Consider the following 16,624-nt stretch of genomic DNA (forward strand, 5'->3'; position numbering starts at 1 on the left):
GGCTCATGAGTTGATTCGCTGACGACGTTGGGTTGAGTTGATACACCCCCAAGGTTTGCTTAGCTGGAATCGCCCAGGCAGTCCAGACACTCATCCTTCAGCGAAGAAAAGTGCCTTATGGTCTTCAGGGTACAGCCTTGCTGTCCTTGATTCATCTGACTGGTCAACTGGTCGGTCACCTGACTTTAGTACAGACGAACTGACTGTGCATGTCCAGATCGAAGCTTTCAATATGGAACTTAGACGTTGTCTGAAGTTCTTGATGTCAAAGCATTCGAACCTCTCCTACCTGTTAACTTCTTGCATGTGATCAGGAAGGCCTTCTTCTAACCACCCTAGATACGACAAAGAGGGTTAGTGAGGTTTTAAGCCATCGTCAGAAGTTTTGGCTTTAGAGAACACAAGGCGGTGTGCTCTCTAAGCCTTTCGTTGTGGCCTAAGAATGGAAACCCGTCTTGTCCTTGGGCCAGGAGCTTGGAATCAAAGATGGCACAAGTTAGTGGGCAGGAGCCAGAGAGAGTCCTGTGCCCTGTCGGGTCTCTCAAGTTTTATCTTCATAAAACTCAAGAAAGTCGAAGTCATTCGGGCAATCTGCAGTGTTCCGAAAAAGACCAGACTTGCCCATATCGAAGAACACCCTGGCTTTAGTGTTAAGGAGTTCTTTCAAAAATGCTCCTTCATTGTGTTTGCACAAAGATTTGAAATCTTTTGATTTGAATGCTCACGAGGTGAGGGCGCGGCCTCGGAAGCATTTCAACAGATCATGGCACTCAGCAACATCCTGAGTACTACCATGTTTTAGCGAAGGCAACTCTTGTGTTTCACTTCACACTCCCTGCCCTGCGGGATGTGAAGATGCATATGAGATCTGCTGTTTCGTTAGGGCCATACGTGTCTGCAGACACAATCTTGGGGGCAAGAAGTACCACTCATCCTATTCTGTATGAAAAATGGTTAGGAAGAGCTCTTAATTTAGTTGTTGAGTCGCCGCCAAGGGCAACTTCTTAACTCTTAAGCCTTAGTTAAAACACCTTAACTTTGGCTAGGTTGGTCAGGTGTGATATGTATATATATATATATATAAATATATATATAGATATATATATATATATATAATATATATATATTAATATTATAATATATATTATAATTGTGTAGTATATATATATATATATATATATATATATATATATATATAATATATATATATATATGACTAGACCATATTGACCATCCACCATGAGGGCTATGAAGTAAAATAAATATATTGATATATATATAATATATATATATATATATATATATATATATATATATTTATTTATTTTGACTTCATAGCCCTCATGGTATGGTCAATATGGTCTAGTCACGTCGTGGTCTCGTCCCTGTTGACAGATCATCTGGAGTGCACCAGCTATATAGGTCTCTACCTCGCTGGCAGCTCTAGTAGCACAAGCAGACTTACGTGGCAGTAACCACGAAGCCAGCTATGCTAACAGGTGGAACCAATATGTAAATCATCTGCATGCATTTGTTTCCCAAAATCCTTCTATTCTGTCCCTTCCCACCTCCAGCGGTGGGATTCAGCTCTATATATATCTGACAGGTAAGTTTCATGAACAAAATGATATTGTTATGATACAATAAAGTTTGTTCATACTTACCTGGCAGATATATATAATCAAGTACCCACCCACCTCCCTCAGGGGACACGTGGAAATAAAATTATGAATAGAAAATGGGAATGGTTCCTGATACCCGCCTCCCAGCAGCGGGAATGGGTACTAACCACCTGGCCAACCACTGCGTGTGCCGGAAGTTTTTGAAATTCTGTCGGACTTCAGAAAATACAGCTATATATATATCTGCCAGGTAAGTATGAACAAACTTTATTGTATCATAACAATATCATATTTACTAATTTTCAGATATCAATATTATTGTAAACAGCAATAATATCAATTCATTAAAGAAAATTCTCAAGTGAATTAGTAAGATTTTAGTTTATAAATTTAAAAAATTATGTAAGAATGAAGGAAATCCCAGTCTTCACGCATCTTTCTTTCGAACTCCAGGTACCAAACTGAGGACCAACAGCTGTCAAATATATCAAGTAATGTGACAGGAGGGGAGGGACTCTCTCTCTCTCTCTCTCTCTCTCTCTCTCTCTCTCTCTCTCTCTCTCTCTCTCTTTACTGAGATGAGAGTTTTTATGGTACATGTTTGTATAATATGTTTATTAATATTTTCAAATAATAATAATAATATAACTGTGATTACAAAAATCATATGATAGTATTTTAAAGAAATACTGCAATAACCTTTTCATTTCACTCGTTCAAATACGGATAACTCTCTCTCTCTCTCTCTTTTACTGAGATGAGAGAATTTCTATGGTACGTGTATATGTTTATTAATATTTTCACATAATAATAATAATATAACTAATTTCAAAATTCATATGTGATAGTTTTTTAAAGAAATACAATAATCTATCCATTTCACTCTTTTAGATAAGGATAACTCTCTCTCTCTCTCTCTTTTACCACATGAGATACGCATGTCATAGTGGTAACTCTCGCCCTCTGTTTGCCATGGAAGTTTATGTATACAGTATATCTTTAAGGGCATTACTACATTTTATGGTGAAATAATAATATACAGCACTAGTTTTCTAATAATATTAAGTTTAATGATACTAGTTTTCAAATAATATTAAGTTTGAGTGTTTTGTAATATAAATAAATGATTTACCTTATAACTAATTTTCAAGTATTGATAAGATTAATTAAAAAAATAGCGATTCCCAGTCTTTTTATCCACTTGGAGGAAGGAGGGTGGGGGAGTAAATGACAGTTTGATATACGTATTGGCGAGGGGAAGGAATTGGAGTCTAGGAGTTATTCTCTCTCTCTCTCTCTCTCTCTCCTCTCTCCTCTCTCGCTCTCTCTCCTCTCTCTTCTCTCTCTCTCTCCTCTCCATTATTATTCTCTCTGTCTCAGGAATAATTCATAATTTCACTCTTGATAGTCAGATATATGATGTTGCCATTCAATGGTCTCTGTCTCTCTCTCTCTCTCTGTTATTGGCTGTAGGTATCTATTTTAAATGGTAAAATGTTTAAGATGATTTTGAAGTGATATTAATTATATAACCTCAAAGATTAATACAGTAATAGGTTAGTAATTTTAGGTATATTTGAAGCAGGATGTTATTTAAGGTATACATTTGGTATCTGAACTTTCAAGATAGGCAGTTATAAGCATTTTTAGTGGCGGTTCTAACTATTCGCGGGTTTTAACTATTCACCGGGGTGTCTGGTACACATCCCCCACGAATACAGGGGGAACACTGTAGTAGGTTCGTCTCAGGAGCCGACACGTGGACCCAGCCCAGACAGGTCAGTTGTTGTTTCGGGCTGTTTGGCTACTGATCTTTCCATTAATTTTAATGGGGAAGGTGCCTTAGAGGAGCCTACACATCCTTCTTATCATCGGTCTCCGTTGCCGGAGCAGGAGGAGGGAGACACGCAAGAATTTTTGTCTTCCTTTTCGGAAGTTGTTGATCTTATTCATGGATTCAACAATTTGGAAAGTAGGACTCAGGCTTGGTCGTCTTACACTCCTCCTTGTTTGGAAGCCTTGGTGGGAGCTACACTGGATCCCAAATCATCTCTTCAGCTTCCCTTGTCGGGGCACGTCCAGTCGGTCTTGCATAAGGTTAACGCCTCTGTTTCTGGCCGGGATGGTTCGCTTCGCTCTAGGAGCTCTGCCAGGCTACTACCCCCGCCTCTCATGAGACATAGGAAGTATTATGCTACGAACTCTGCATTTTTGATGTCGCGCCATCTTAACCCAGACGTCATTCGCCTGAAGCCAGGATTGACTTTGGAGCAGGTGAGGTCGGTGGCTCTGTCCTTGCCTCCGCAAGATGCCTCAGCATTGGAATCTATGGCAGCCTCCATGTTGCAGATGGTTTCTTGGCTGGACTTCTGGTCTGTGGTTATTGCCAAGATAGCTACTGACAGGTTCCCAGAAGGGTTGGTGAGTGCATCCTCGCTTGCCAGTCTGTTGCAGTCCAGAGGCAAGGCGTTTTCGTATATGGCTCACCTCATTGTTAATTTATGGGCTAACCTTCTTCTGATTAGAAGAGACGCGGCTTTGTCTAGGATGGAGAGATTAGTTGACACGGAGTCCTTGCTGGCATTGAGGAACGGAGATCTGATGACTGAGCTCGAGAATGCGATAGACCGGCGCCGGGCTGACACCAAAGACAAACTGGTGCACCAGGCCGTGTCTAAGTCGAGTCTCGTACTTGGAGACTTCCGGCTCCTCCTCCTCCCCCTGTCTAGCAGCAGTCAAGAAGATCATCACCTGGTAGGCCGTATAGGAATTTGAGTTCGGCAGGGCCTTCCCGTTCGACTCAGCCTAGGTCAGAGGATCAACGTCCCTTTCGTTCTCGTTCCTTTAAGCCAAGAAGGGGCCCAAGGGCAGAAGTAGGTTAGGCGCCTCTCCCTCTCCTGCGCCATGGGTGGGAGGGTGCCTGGCAGGCCATTGGGCCAAGTGGCAGTTATGGGGTGGAGAAGTGGGTGGTAGATGTCCTTCGGGTGGGGTACCTACTGCCATTCGACTTCTCTCCTCCTCTGTTGGACAAGCCGCAGCTCACGAAGGCATATCCTCCAGATTCTCTTAAGCTCTTGGCTCTTTGGAGGAAGTGCAGAAGATGCTGGACAAGGATGCAATAGAGGAAGTGGTGCGTCCGTCTCCGGGGTTTTACAGTCACATCTTCTTGGTGCCCAAGGTGTCGGGAGGATGGAGACCTGTGATCGACTTATCCACCTTGAATCACTTTATCAGGAAGACACGGTTCAAGATGGAGACCCCGCTTTCGGTGTTGGCAGCTGTGAGGGAAGGTGACTTCATGCTGTCGATAGACTTAAGAGACACATACTTCCAAATCCCTGTTCATCCGACATCCAGGAAGTTCCTTCACTTCTCTCTTGGAGACAAGGTCTTTGAGTTCAAAATCCTATGCTTCGGTCTGACAACAGCCCCTCAAGTGTTCACAAGGGTCTTTTCTCTCGTGTCATGTTTGGCCCATGCTCAGGGGATCCGTCTGGTGAGGTACCTCAACGATTGGTTGGTCTTGGCAGTTTCCAGGGAAAAGCTGCTACAGGACACGGATCGTCTACTTCTGTTCTGTCTGGAACTGGGCATCGTAGTCAACCAGGAAAAGTCGAACCTCCTACCCAGCGAAGGATTCTCTTCCTGGGCATGGTCATCGATACAACAGTGGCAAAAGTTTTCCCATCAGATCAGAGATGGGAGAAGTTGTGGGTGGTGGCGCGCAACTTCCTGTCGGAACCACATCAGTCAGCTCATCAGTGGCAGGTTCTTCTGGGAGTGTTGTCTTTCCTGGAGAAGCTGGTCCCTCATGGGCGTCTTCATCTTCGGTCTCTGCAATGGAGACTGGGAGAATTCTGGTCTCCGGCGGGGGACTCTCCCCTGTTAATGGTTCCTCTGTCTTTGGAAGCGAGAGAAGACCTTCGTTGGTGGTTGGACGACCAGAATCTTTCGAAGGGTGTCCCTCTGCGTTCTCTTCCACCGGACTTACTTCTGTTCTCAGACGCCTCCCTCGCAGGTTGGGGCGCTCATTTAGGCGGCCTCATCACTTCAGGCGTTTGGAGTTTGGAGGACAAGCAGCAACATATCAACGTCTTGGAGTTGAAGGCAACCTTCCTGGGTCTGAAGTAGTTTTGGGAGAAGGTAGAAGGTCATTCTGTCGTTCTCATGTCCGACAACACCACGGTGGTAGCCCATGTGAACAAGCAGGGAGGCCTGGTTTCTCGTCAACTTCACGCCTTGACTGTCGAGGTTCACCAGTTGGCGGTCAGCAATTCGGTAGAGCTTTCAGCCAGGTATATCCCAGGCAAACAGAATGTGGTTGCAGACAAACTCAGTCATTGGGATCAGATCCTAGGCACAGAGTGGTCCCTTAATCAAGTGGTAGCAGACAAGCTTTCCCAGGTTTGGGGGAGACCCATGCTGGACCTTTTTGTGACTCGCTTCAACAGGAAGCTGGAGATATTCTGTTCAGTGGTCCCAGATCCTTTAGCATTAGCAGAGGATGCATTCCAACATCCATGGGACAACCTGGAGGTGTATGCCTTCCCTCCGTTTTGTTTGATCCGTCAAGTTCACAGGGTCTCAGGATGACTTTGGTAGCCCCTCTGTGGCCTCAGGCGGAATGGTTCCCAGATCTGCTGTTGTTGTTGTCAGAGGTTCCAAGGGAGTTTCCCCCTTGGCGACATCTCCTGTGTCAGCCCCATGCGGAAAGGTTCCACCAGTCAGTAGAATCCCTGTCTCTTCACAGTTGGAGGCTATCAAGTATCTCCTCCAAGCAAGAGGCTTTTCTCAGAGAACAGCAGGGCATATGTCCAGCAGTCTCAGAAAGTCAACCTCCGTGGTTTACCAAGGCAAATGGGCGATCTACTGTGATTGGTGTCGTAAACGGGGTTTTTCTCCACTCGCAACCTCTATTCAGCGAATAGCAGACTTTTTAACCTTCCTCAGAGACGAGAAACATTTGTCCGTTTCTGCCATTAGAGGCTACAGGGCGGCCCTGAGTTTGGTGTTACGCCTTAGAGGTATCGACATCTCCTCTTCCTGGGAACTTTCCTTGCTAGTTAAGGGGTTCGAGCAGTCGAGTTCTCCTAGAGAGCTCAAGCCTCCAATGTGGGATGTTTCCTTGGTTCTCAAGAACTTCACTAAGAGTCCATGAGCCCTTGCGTCGCTCATCTAACAGGAACTTGACACTAAAGACTGTTTTCCTTCTGGTCTTGGCATCTTCCAAGAGACTTTTTGTCAGCACAGGCCGTATGAAGAAAGAGGTGTCTAAGAATGCTATCTCTTTTTGGATACGGGAAGCCATCAGACAGGCATACTTGACTCTTAATGATTCCACCACCACGTCTGTGCAGGCTAGAGCGCATGACGTTAGGGGTATTGGTCCCTCTCTGGCTTTCAAAAAGAACTTGGCTGTACATAGAGTGCTGAACGCTGGTATTTGGTTACGGCAGTCCACGTTCACCTCTTTCTATCTTAAGGATGTTGCCCACAGATCTGCGGACACGTTTTCCCTGGGTCCTGTGGTGGCTACTCAACAGGTTGTGTAACTCATAGTTGCCCTTAACAGGGCACTTTTGTATCTTACCTAAGATGATTGTGGGGATGAGAGAATGAGTGAGTTGGCTGTTCTCCTTCTTTCTCTTGTACCTTTCCTTCTTCCTTTGGGCGGGTTAAGGAATAGACACGTCATTTGCTGGACTGGTCTGATACAGGTGAGTAAGGTAGTCATACTGATAGTGTGGTCGCTTAATATACAAATATCAAACCCTCTATTTGGTAGCATATGCTCCACTCCTTGGCAAGGAGGAGTTGGGAGTAGTACAAACCCTGGTGTATTGGTTTGCTATTGGACAGTCAAAGTTTCTCTTTGGTTCCCTATAGTACAATGGTTCTCCCATACTATATCAATGTACGTCACTCAATTTATCTAGCTTCTCAACGGGCTTCAGTCCCTCTCCAGAAGTCATTTCTTCTGGAAGCTGGACTGGTGGGTAGGCCCCCAGCCGGTTTAGGATGTCTTGTACCTCCCTCCAAGTATGAGTCTATCCTATTATTAAGACCGAAGGTTTGTTCGCGTATGAACAAATGACAAATTTTCTAAGACAATTTGTATTTTTCATAGCTACAAACCTGAGGTCTTAACATTATACTGCCCGCCTCTAACCACCCCTCTGTGTGTTAAGACATCCTGAGTTGGGAATGACCGACGCGGTGGCGTAGGTGAGTGATCCTTGACCATTCTTCACCCGATCTACACATGCGTTACCAGATATCACAAGATAACTTGCTTTCATCTGTTTTTTAACTGGATCCAGCTAGGCGCTAGAAATTATCCTATTGTTAAGACCTCAGGTTTGTAGCTATGAAAAGTACAAATTGTCTTAGAAAATTTGTCATATTACTTGGTAAGGTACTTACATAAAAAAAAGGACATTTTTACAATAAGATTTTATATACGTATACTCCTTATCAAGTATAATGGTCAGAGTCCTCCCACCTCCCCTCTTATGGATATATACGGAATGAGTATTATCTGCGGAGTCATTCCTAACCCTCTCGTTACGGGGGCAAGACTGGTGTCACCTACTCAGAACACAGAACATCGGTGTTGCTACCACGAAATATGAATCTAAACTGCTGCAAATAAATGAAACTCAAAGCTGTCCAATTATTTGGTAAGTATATATAAAATCTCACACGAAATAGTAACAGTGGGTGGTTTGTGATGAAAAATATATGTTCCTATGCCATGAAATTTTAGAATTTACAGTACGTATAAGTAGTCATCCTTACATCTTGTATATAGCACTTTGAGACAAGGATTCCATTACAGAGACAGCACTGTTAGGCTGATGACTGCTAAAATTCATGTAACCCTTAGAGATTTCTGCGGATCCAAAACATGTTTGTGCTAAAATGCACTCCATCCTGGCTTACGTAAAGTGACCCTAGAAATAATTTTGTGTTACTTCTTGCTTCAGATTTTTTTATGATTGCTGGTTTTGATCTCATTTTGAAGTCAGGTGACTGTTTTAGTATCTATAATACAGTACTTGAAAACAAAGTTATAAGGATGCTGTGAAGTTAGCTAAGAACATTAATTTCCTTTATTTTTGTAAATAAATATTAAAAACAAGATATACAAGATGACCCATTTGACACCATTAGAATCTCAGAGGGTCAATTCATTCATTATGTAGTTTTGCTGATTTCTTCTGTTTGAACAGTGACCTTTTGATATGTAAAAATGTCAGTGAACAAGAAAAAGAAATTGGTTTTGCAGTGAATAAGAAAGATAAAAACTAGTTTTGCCTTTTGCGAAGGATATTTCAGCCCTCTGGATTTTGACTTCTTCTCTTTAAAAGATTTATTAATATTTCTTATCTCACTTTCTGATATTTTTATTCAACAGATCTTAGGTCAAGATGGAAGTGGATGTAGACATCTTATTGGATCCCGAGAACATGAAGGTCAAATTGTATCTTCAATTGTTTGGTCCCTGAACAGTGTGGAAGTTTATATCGGAGATACTGTGGGAAGGGTGTCAGTTATGTATGTTCCAAAAAGTAGGGTAAGTTTGATTAAAAAATTAGAGCAACACTTTTTCTTTATTTTTCACATATTGAAGTGCAGAGTATTTCTGTAATATTCAGTTGTTTGTAAATTTGATTGCTTGTATTGTTTTCACATGTTAGAAAAGTGAGGTAGTCAATTTGTTTTGAATGCAGTATACCATTTCCTTTTTTTTTTCAGACTGCTTCATTGTTCCGCAGCTCCTGCATTCACCTCATGACCCTGGATTCCGCAGTTACACAACTAGATTATTGTGATGGTCATCTTCTTGTATCTACTCTAGATCGTTCATACATTTGCAACACAAGTTTAGAAACTTTCGCTCAGATAGGGACAAAATTAAGGAAGGGTGAATTTGGTGGCTGCTTTTGTAAAGTAAATCTTGTTAGTAACATTCCCCCGACAAATCCATCCATGAAACACAATCACCATGAAGTAGAAGAAAGCCTTGAAGAAAACCCTAAATCCAATTACTCTCCCAGCGATTCAGGGAAGTTTGAACTCTCGGATTGCTACGAAGTCACAGAAGACAAGGAAGAAAACATCCAACAACCCACTGACATCCGACAGCCCACCGAAAAGTCTGTTAGTACTATTCCGCAACAAGGCGTGGTAACTCGCATATTTTGTGCAAGGCCTGGCTCTAGGGTTTGGGAAGCAGATCTTTCAGGCAAAGTTCTTGTAACCCACCAACTGAAAAATGCATTGATGGTACCACCAGTGGACGTTTTGCTAATAGATGGCTCGTATGGGGATACAGAGATGCTTCAAGGAGATGCTCTTAAACTGGAAAAACAGTTGTCATCACTGAAACAATGGACAAAAAGCAAAAAGGGTGACACTTTAGAGTTGGTTAATGAGAAGGGAAGTGTTCCTGTCAACTCTTCTGAGAATTCTAGTGTGAAACATTCTCCAGTGGGTGTTGCCTTTACAAAAATGCTCAACTTTTATAATAGTTTTCTTCTTGCTGTCTCTAATTTTGGACTTTATATAATTGACCCTTCAAATTCTACTGTTTTACTCTGGGTAAGTGAACCAGATGGAATTTTGGATATTAAAGTGAGTGGAAACACGCTGATTTATAAAACAGGTCATGGTAGCATACAAAACTTTATGATTACAACAGTGGATGTTGCAATATTGGTGTTGCATAATCGCAGTTTGATGATTGAATGCGCTCGTTTATGTCTACAGCATCACTACATATTTTCAACTTCAAGATTGCTTTGTCGATTAGGGATAAAAGTTCTCTCTGACTTAACAAGTCAGATAGTTGATGAAAATGTTAAGAGAGCACTTCAGACACTGGAGAACATGATTGGCCAAAATCAGGATAAAGAAAACCAGAGTGAAATCAATCCAAAGAAATCAGGAATAACATATGTAAGAAATGAGAAGTACAATTCATGTGAAATCAAGGAAAGTCTTCATTTTGCCCTAAGGCTAAGTCATCATGCATTTCTTCCAGCTTCAGTAACCAGGTGGTATAGTGAACCACATTTGGGGTATGGGCAAGACTTAGGGCCCTTGGCACAGCGCTCTGCAGTCTCTGTAGAGACAAGTCCAATTCATGAGCTGAAGGGAAATAGATTTCTTTTGGGTACATCTAGTTTCTTGCAGGATTTGCAGAGTGGCTTATCTTTAGGAAATTATTCTAGTGAAGACACATTGCAGTCTTTCTCTAAGTCACATAGTGGTTTTAGCAGTCTTTCTGATGGATCTGATAGAAAGTCAAGTAGTCCAGATCCATTATATAACAGGACATCGAGCAGTCCAACCCATTCATCAGGTAGATGGTCTCAGCAATCTGATAAATCCCACAAGAGCTTAGAGAGTTCCCAAGAAATGTATGAAGACCCATTATTTCCTCCAAGTGATAGCTCACCTGAGTTAGAGATGGCTGCTAGGATGTATTTGGATAATCGCTGCCAGCACTCCGGAAACTCGGTTGAATCTCAATCCCTGTACAGCATCCCTTATGCTCCTATCAGCCCTTCTTCTGAAACTGCAGCGATTGTGCAGGACCTAATGGAAAATGCAGCCACCAATGTGGTTAGTACTATAACACTTGGAACAAAATCCTTAAAAGAAAAATTTAAAAATGTTACACAGTTAAAAACTTCAAGTGAAATGTCTCCTTTGAGAACAAGAAAAAGCCCTTTTTCTGTTTTGGATATCCTAGGGAATAGTTCAATTGTGGATTGTGAGGACCCTTTTCAAAGTAGCACCTCTGGAACAGATGAAACTGATGGTTTTGATGTGGATATTGTTATTAAGACAAAGACTAAGAAGAAGGGGAGTCGCAAAGCTATTGGAGCATCACCTGTTATGAGTAGACAGTCAACCTTACCAGAAGTTGATGACATAATGCATTCAAGTAGCATAGAACTCCCTGGGGTTGTGCGCAATTTACATGAGCTTGTCATGTCAACAATGAAACAAATAACTGTTGCAGAAGATCAGCAAGAAACAACTGACCTACTAACTCAGTGGTTTGAAGTATATTGTAGTGCAGTCCAGCATATCTACACCAATAAGAATTCTCCTCAAGGGAGTGACGAACCCCAAGATGGACCTGTTTCAATATCATCAGTAGATTCTTTAGTTAGTGTTGGAACATCCTGTGATTCCTTAAAGTGGGACAGCAATGATATTGGATTTGAGCCATCAGCAATGAGTGCTGATATTCTTGAGCAGTTAACAAAAATGTTTCTTCATTGTTTGCAGTCCAGAGTGTATGCTGGTGGTAGTAATTTGCGTGGTATTTCAGGTTTTACTAAGGTCGACATACCACAACACCAGTTAACTCCTGATGATGTTAAAAAACTAGATGCCTTGTATGCTCAGCTTATTACTAATGATTGTGGTTTGCTTCATTACTCAACTTTACTCAATGCTTTGGATACTCTGGGACAGAATTACTTCTTGTTAACCTGGATAGCCTTATTAGAAAAAGTTACAAAGGACTCAGAGGTGGTTAGCATTTATCCCCTCCCTGATATAATTTCAGATTTAGATTTTACCAGATCACAAAGAGTATCTTTTCTATACAAGCTTGCATGCAGTGGAAATATGAAACACTTCATTTCAGCAGCAGTGCAGGTGCAAAACCCATATGTGATATTTGATGTGATATTTATGTTGAATTTTGTCTTACATAAGCCCAATGAGAGCACTGTGCCATTAACAAAATATAGTGTTAAGCATTATCTCTTTCTGTACCTGAAGGAGATAGCTAAGGATAAAGATATAAGAGAACTTTACCTTGCATACTGGAGCTGGTGTCCAGAGTTGCAATATGATGTCTTGAGTGCTTTGTTGAGTGCCTTAAACCCTTCATCCATGTCATGTAACTGTGGAATGCCTATTCCTTGCAGTAGGAGTATACCGCTAGAAAACCTAGTGGAAACTTTACTCTCTCATCATATACTTGCTCCTAAGAATATGTTACAGCTCTGCCAAAGCTCAGGATATTGGAAAGGGTACTGCATTCTCTCTTTGGCATACAAACTTCATGCTCCAGCTGAGATTTTTCCCCATGTCTTGCAAACCTGTGATGCAGATCTGATTGAAATGGCTATGGATTCACTGGACAAAACAGAGCTTTCTGTATCAGTAAAGACTATGATGATGGTAACAAGTACAAATATTTCTGTGATCAAATGCTTTAAGTGCCAAAGTATTATTGAACTTCTTAGCAGAGTTCAGGAAGAGACTGAAGATCTGCCTGAAAATCCTATTTTCAAGTTTAGAGTTAATGGGGAACCTCACTATGAAGGTTTAAATCTTGAGACTTTGAGTGATAAATCTGACGAAAACCATTTAGAAAGCTTAACAGAGTCCTTAGATGTGGTAAACACTGAAAATATACACTCAGTGAAAAATCCAGTTAGTTGCAAAATTATTTCAGATGTTAAACAGCTGTGGGAAACTGTAATAATTCAGCTCCTGCGAAAAACCCAGACTGCAGATACACTTCAACTTCTCCAGTCAGTGCAGGAGGAGATTCCACCTGGGATAATACCACAGAGGTACGTAACATTGATGATATATTCTCTATAGCTTGCTTTCTTAAGTATATAAAGACCATCACAGTATTGCATCAATTTTTTATGAAAATAATGTGTAAATAATAGGTTATATATATGGTTGCAAATTAAATTAAAATTAGCTTAGTACAGTACTAAGGTCATTTTAATTTTGGATGAATTTTACCCACTATTAAAGTTAGTGTATATCTCTGCGACCATATAAGCTAAATTTAACCTTAGGTAAGTATCAAAATAAATTTTATTATGAAAATTTAAATAATACATAATTTTCAACTATGTGGGTAGTATGTAACATTCATTCATCTACTATACGTTTAGTTATAGAGCCAAACTGTAAACCTTATATCATTACATGATTCTGAAATATAAATAAGGCAAGTTACAGCTTATTATGGTGTTAATGATAATTCAATTGATATCAGAAACTAAGTAAAGTCTGATTCCATTATGTACTCACTTAACATCATTAGTTTCCAAAGGCAAAGCCATTATCTCCATTGAAACTTGGCATTTATTTGGAAATTATGGCAGCATACTTTTGTAATTTACAGTAGATATAATATTAACCTTTTAACCTTTACAAAGTTGGCTTTCTTTTCTGTAACAAAGTCTACAATACTGTTTACTGTAAATGTACTTAAATAATGGGTGTATTTTTCTTTAGGGACTAAAGTCCTAAAAATGCTAAGTACCCCAGGAACATTGTGCTTTACTTGCAAGTACTCCCTTTTAAGAATCATCAATGGTTTACAATGAAAATGCTCTTGTTTCTTTATATTGAATTGCTGCAGTTGAAGAATGAAAAAATTTTTTCTTAATACACTGTTGTCCACCATTAAAATTCATCCCGAACATCCCGCAACGCACACATTCTGAAAGACTAAAACATTACAAAGTTCCCAGACATGTGTGAAAGATACATAAAAACATAACTGTCAATACACAATTTTTCAAATCAAAACACTAAAGCAAAGTTAGGGGTCCTGTCTCTCTGAAGGGGCAGTACTCTCTTAGGAGACGGACTAGCCTATCACTCATAACGTAAGTGATGCCGATGCAGAGTTAAAGACATATATACTACAACAGCATCTGTTCCAAGGAAGTTCAACACGGCAACAAAGAGGGCTTGTCTAACTCGATGACGTCCACGGAACTTCTAGGCTGAATAAAAAGAAATAAAGCACAGGCTACAATAAAAAAACCAGCTTGAAAAAGGAGAGCGAAGCAAAACTCTGGTGGTCTCCATGGCGGTAAAAGAAAGACTGGCACATCGCAGGGGTCTGAGCTTGGTCAAAAACCAAACATCCACCGCATATATGCAGGAGTTGCCAGTTGCCACAGATTCCTTTTTTTTACAATCTTTGATTGTTTTTACTGGTTTCCAGCTAGCACTAGAAGATTTATCCTATTGTTAAGACCAAAGGTTTGTTAGCTATGAAAAATACATAGATTTAAAAAAAATTTGTCATTTTATACTGTATGCCAAGTCTCATTGCTTCTTTGTTGTACATACATATTATTTATTTATTAAATTTTACTGTATATCATCATGTTATTATTAATTTTATTCTCAGTCATCTTGCTAAAGTTACTGTTTCATATAAATTTCCAGAGTATACAGTTGGTGCATCATGTTATCATTAGTTGAAAACAGAGGTCCAGCAGCTCGCTGGGCTTTACTGGACTCGCTCACAAATAGTTGCATCAAGCCATACTCTAAAAAGGTAAGAAAAATTCTTTTTTATTTCAGTGCCTTACCAAGCAATTATATAGCTGTAGGTTCCCCATCACAGCACACCAAAATTAAAACTTTGCTGTGGTGCTGCCATTGCTAGTGCCTGTGACAGGGATCCGCCCACTTTCAGGAGTAACAGGTATATAACAGCCTGCTCCTGAGTAACATTGGTGGTTTAAGCAGACCTTTACTTCATATAGTAGAATGGATATCGCTTTCCCGCTCTTTAGTGAAGTATTCACTTCGTGTGGTTTTGTTATTCCTGATAGTTAGCTTAATTTAGCTTGTTTGCCATCATGTCTGATTTTAGCTCTTCAGGAGTTAGGTTCTGTGTCAGTGGGTGCATAACTAGGTTAGATAAACCTATTTATGACTTGCACTCTAAATGCATCAAAAATAGGGGGCAAGAATGTAATAGGTAGGTTACATGTCCCAAATGTCAGGGATGGGATGAACTACAGTTGGAGGTACATATTTGTTTCTCAATCTGAAAAATTGATTAAGGAAAGGGAGAAGAGAGCACCACTTAGGACTGAAAGTAAGCTAACTTAGCTTCTTCTCCTTCACCTTAGCAGTGGCAACTACTGTTTCCTCCTCGTTTTATGTCTCCCATCTTAAGTCCTACTCCTTTACCAGCTTCCCATGCTGCCTTTTCAGACACCATTGCTAGCCTCGAATCAAGGTTTGAAAAGAAATTTGGCTTCCTTGCGGACACGGTCATGGAATTAGGTCTTTCTGTTGAAGGAAGTGCAGCGTTAGTGCAGTGCATTCTGAGGGGGTAGCTGTCTGTCCTTCTAGTTCTCCTAGTGGTTCCTCCGTTGAGCCTGTGGTGAACCAGCAGGACTCAGCAGAACGCCACTGGAAAGGTGTTTCTTTCAGTGACCCATTATTGATGGATTTGAGTGGTTCTTCCCTGCTAGAAAATGCTGTGGGCATACTTCCTCCACCTCACGTCCTCTATAGAGACTTTCAACTACAATAGCTGCCTCCCTGCCTCCATGAAAAGATCTAGAGAAGTGCTGTTCCACCTCCGCCTCACAGTCATCAGTTGGCATGGGACAGTTGACTTGCCTGATGAGTGACAGGTATTGGCACCAGTGCTGGATTTAGCAGGGGGGCCTAGGGCCCCACACCTCAGCAGAAAAAAAAAATATTACATAATGTTCTAAATATAAACAAATTAATTAATAATAATAATAATAATAATAATATAGAGGTGTTCAATTAGAAAATAAATCCCAGAAACCTACCTCCCACCCCCCAGCTGTGAGGGCACTCTTTGCTTCCCCATAAATGAGAGGGGCCCCGTAAAGTCACCAGCCTAGGGCCTGACACACCCAAAATCTGCCCATGATTGGCGCCAACCAGGTGTTCGGCACCAACTCATTCATCACGCCTCCCTTCGACACACTCAGACTCTGCTGTACCTTGCTCAAAACCTGTTGATCGCACACTGCCTTTGCCTACTCATTCTTCGCACTCACCTCAGAGGGACTGTACTTTGGTTCCCTTTCGTCGCCATTTGGGGGACTTGATGAGTTTTCTTAAAGGGAAAAAAACTGAACTGGCACCAAGAGTGGGGATCGTTCCCTTTCCCCTATTTCTTCGAAATATGAAAAACAGGACTACAATTTTGT

At 41.1% G+C, this 16,624-nt stretch overlaps 2 protein-coding genes across 3 annotated transcripts in view; both read left to right on the top strand.

Moving 5' to 3' along the window:
• The window catches only part of LOC135221016 (uncharacterized), a 405,496-nt gene that overhangs the window by 124,018 nt on the left and 264,854 nt on the right, over window positions 1–16,624 (top strand). The gene's annotated exons all lie outside the window — the stretch shown is intronic.
• The window catches only part of LOC135221014 (uncharacterized), a 69,569-nt gene that overhangs the window by 43,611 nt on the left and 9,334 nt on the right, over window positions 1–16,624 (top strand). The window contains exons 3-5 of the mRNA XM_064258735.1: window positions 9,040–9,198; window positions 9,381–13,231; window positions 14,865–14,976. Of these exons, the coding sequence (XP_064114805.1) occupies window positions 9,178–9,198; window positions 9,381–13,231; window positions 14,865–14,976 (3,984 nt within the window). The 5' untranslated portion in view covers window positions 9,040–9,177. The remainder of the gene's footprint in view (window positions 1–9,039; window positions 9,199–9,380; window positions 13,232–14,864; window positions 14,977–16,624) is intronic.

The sequence above is a fragment of the Macrobrachium nipponense genome, chromosome 2, assembly GCF_015104395.2.
Source record: "Macrobrachium nipponense isolate FS-2020 chromosome 2, ASM1510439v2, whole genome shotgun sequence".
In the NCBI taxonomy this organism is placed as follows: domain Eukaryota; kingdom Metazoa; phylum Arthropoda; class Malacostraca; order Decapoda; family Palaemonidae; genus Macrobrachium; species Macrobrachium nipponense.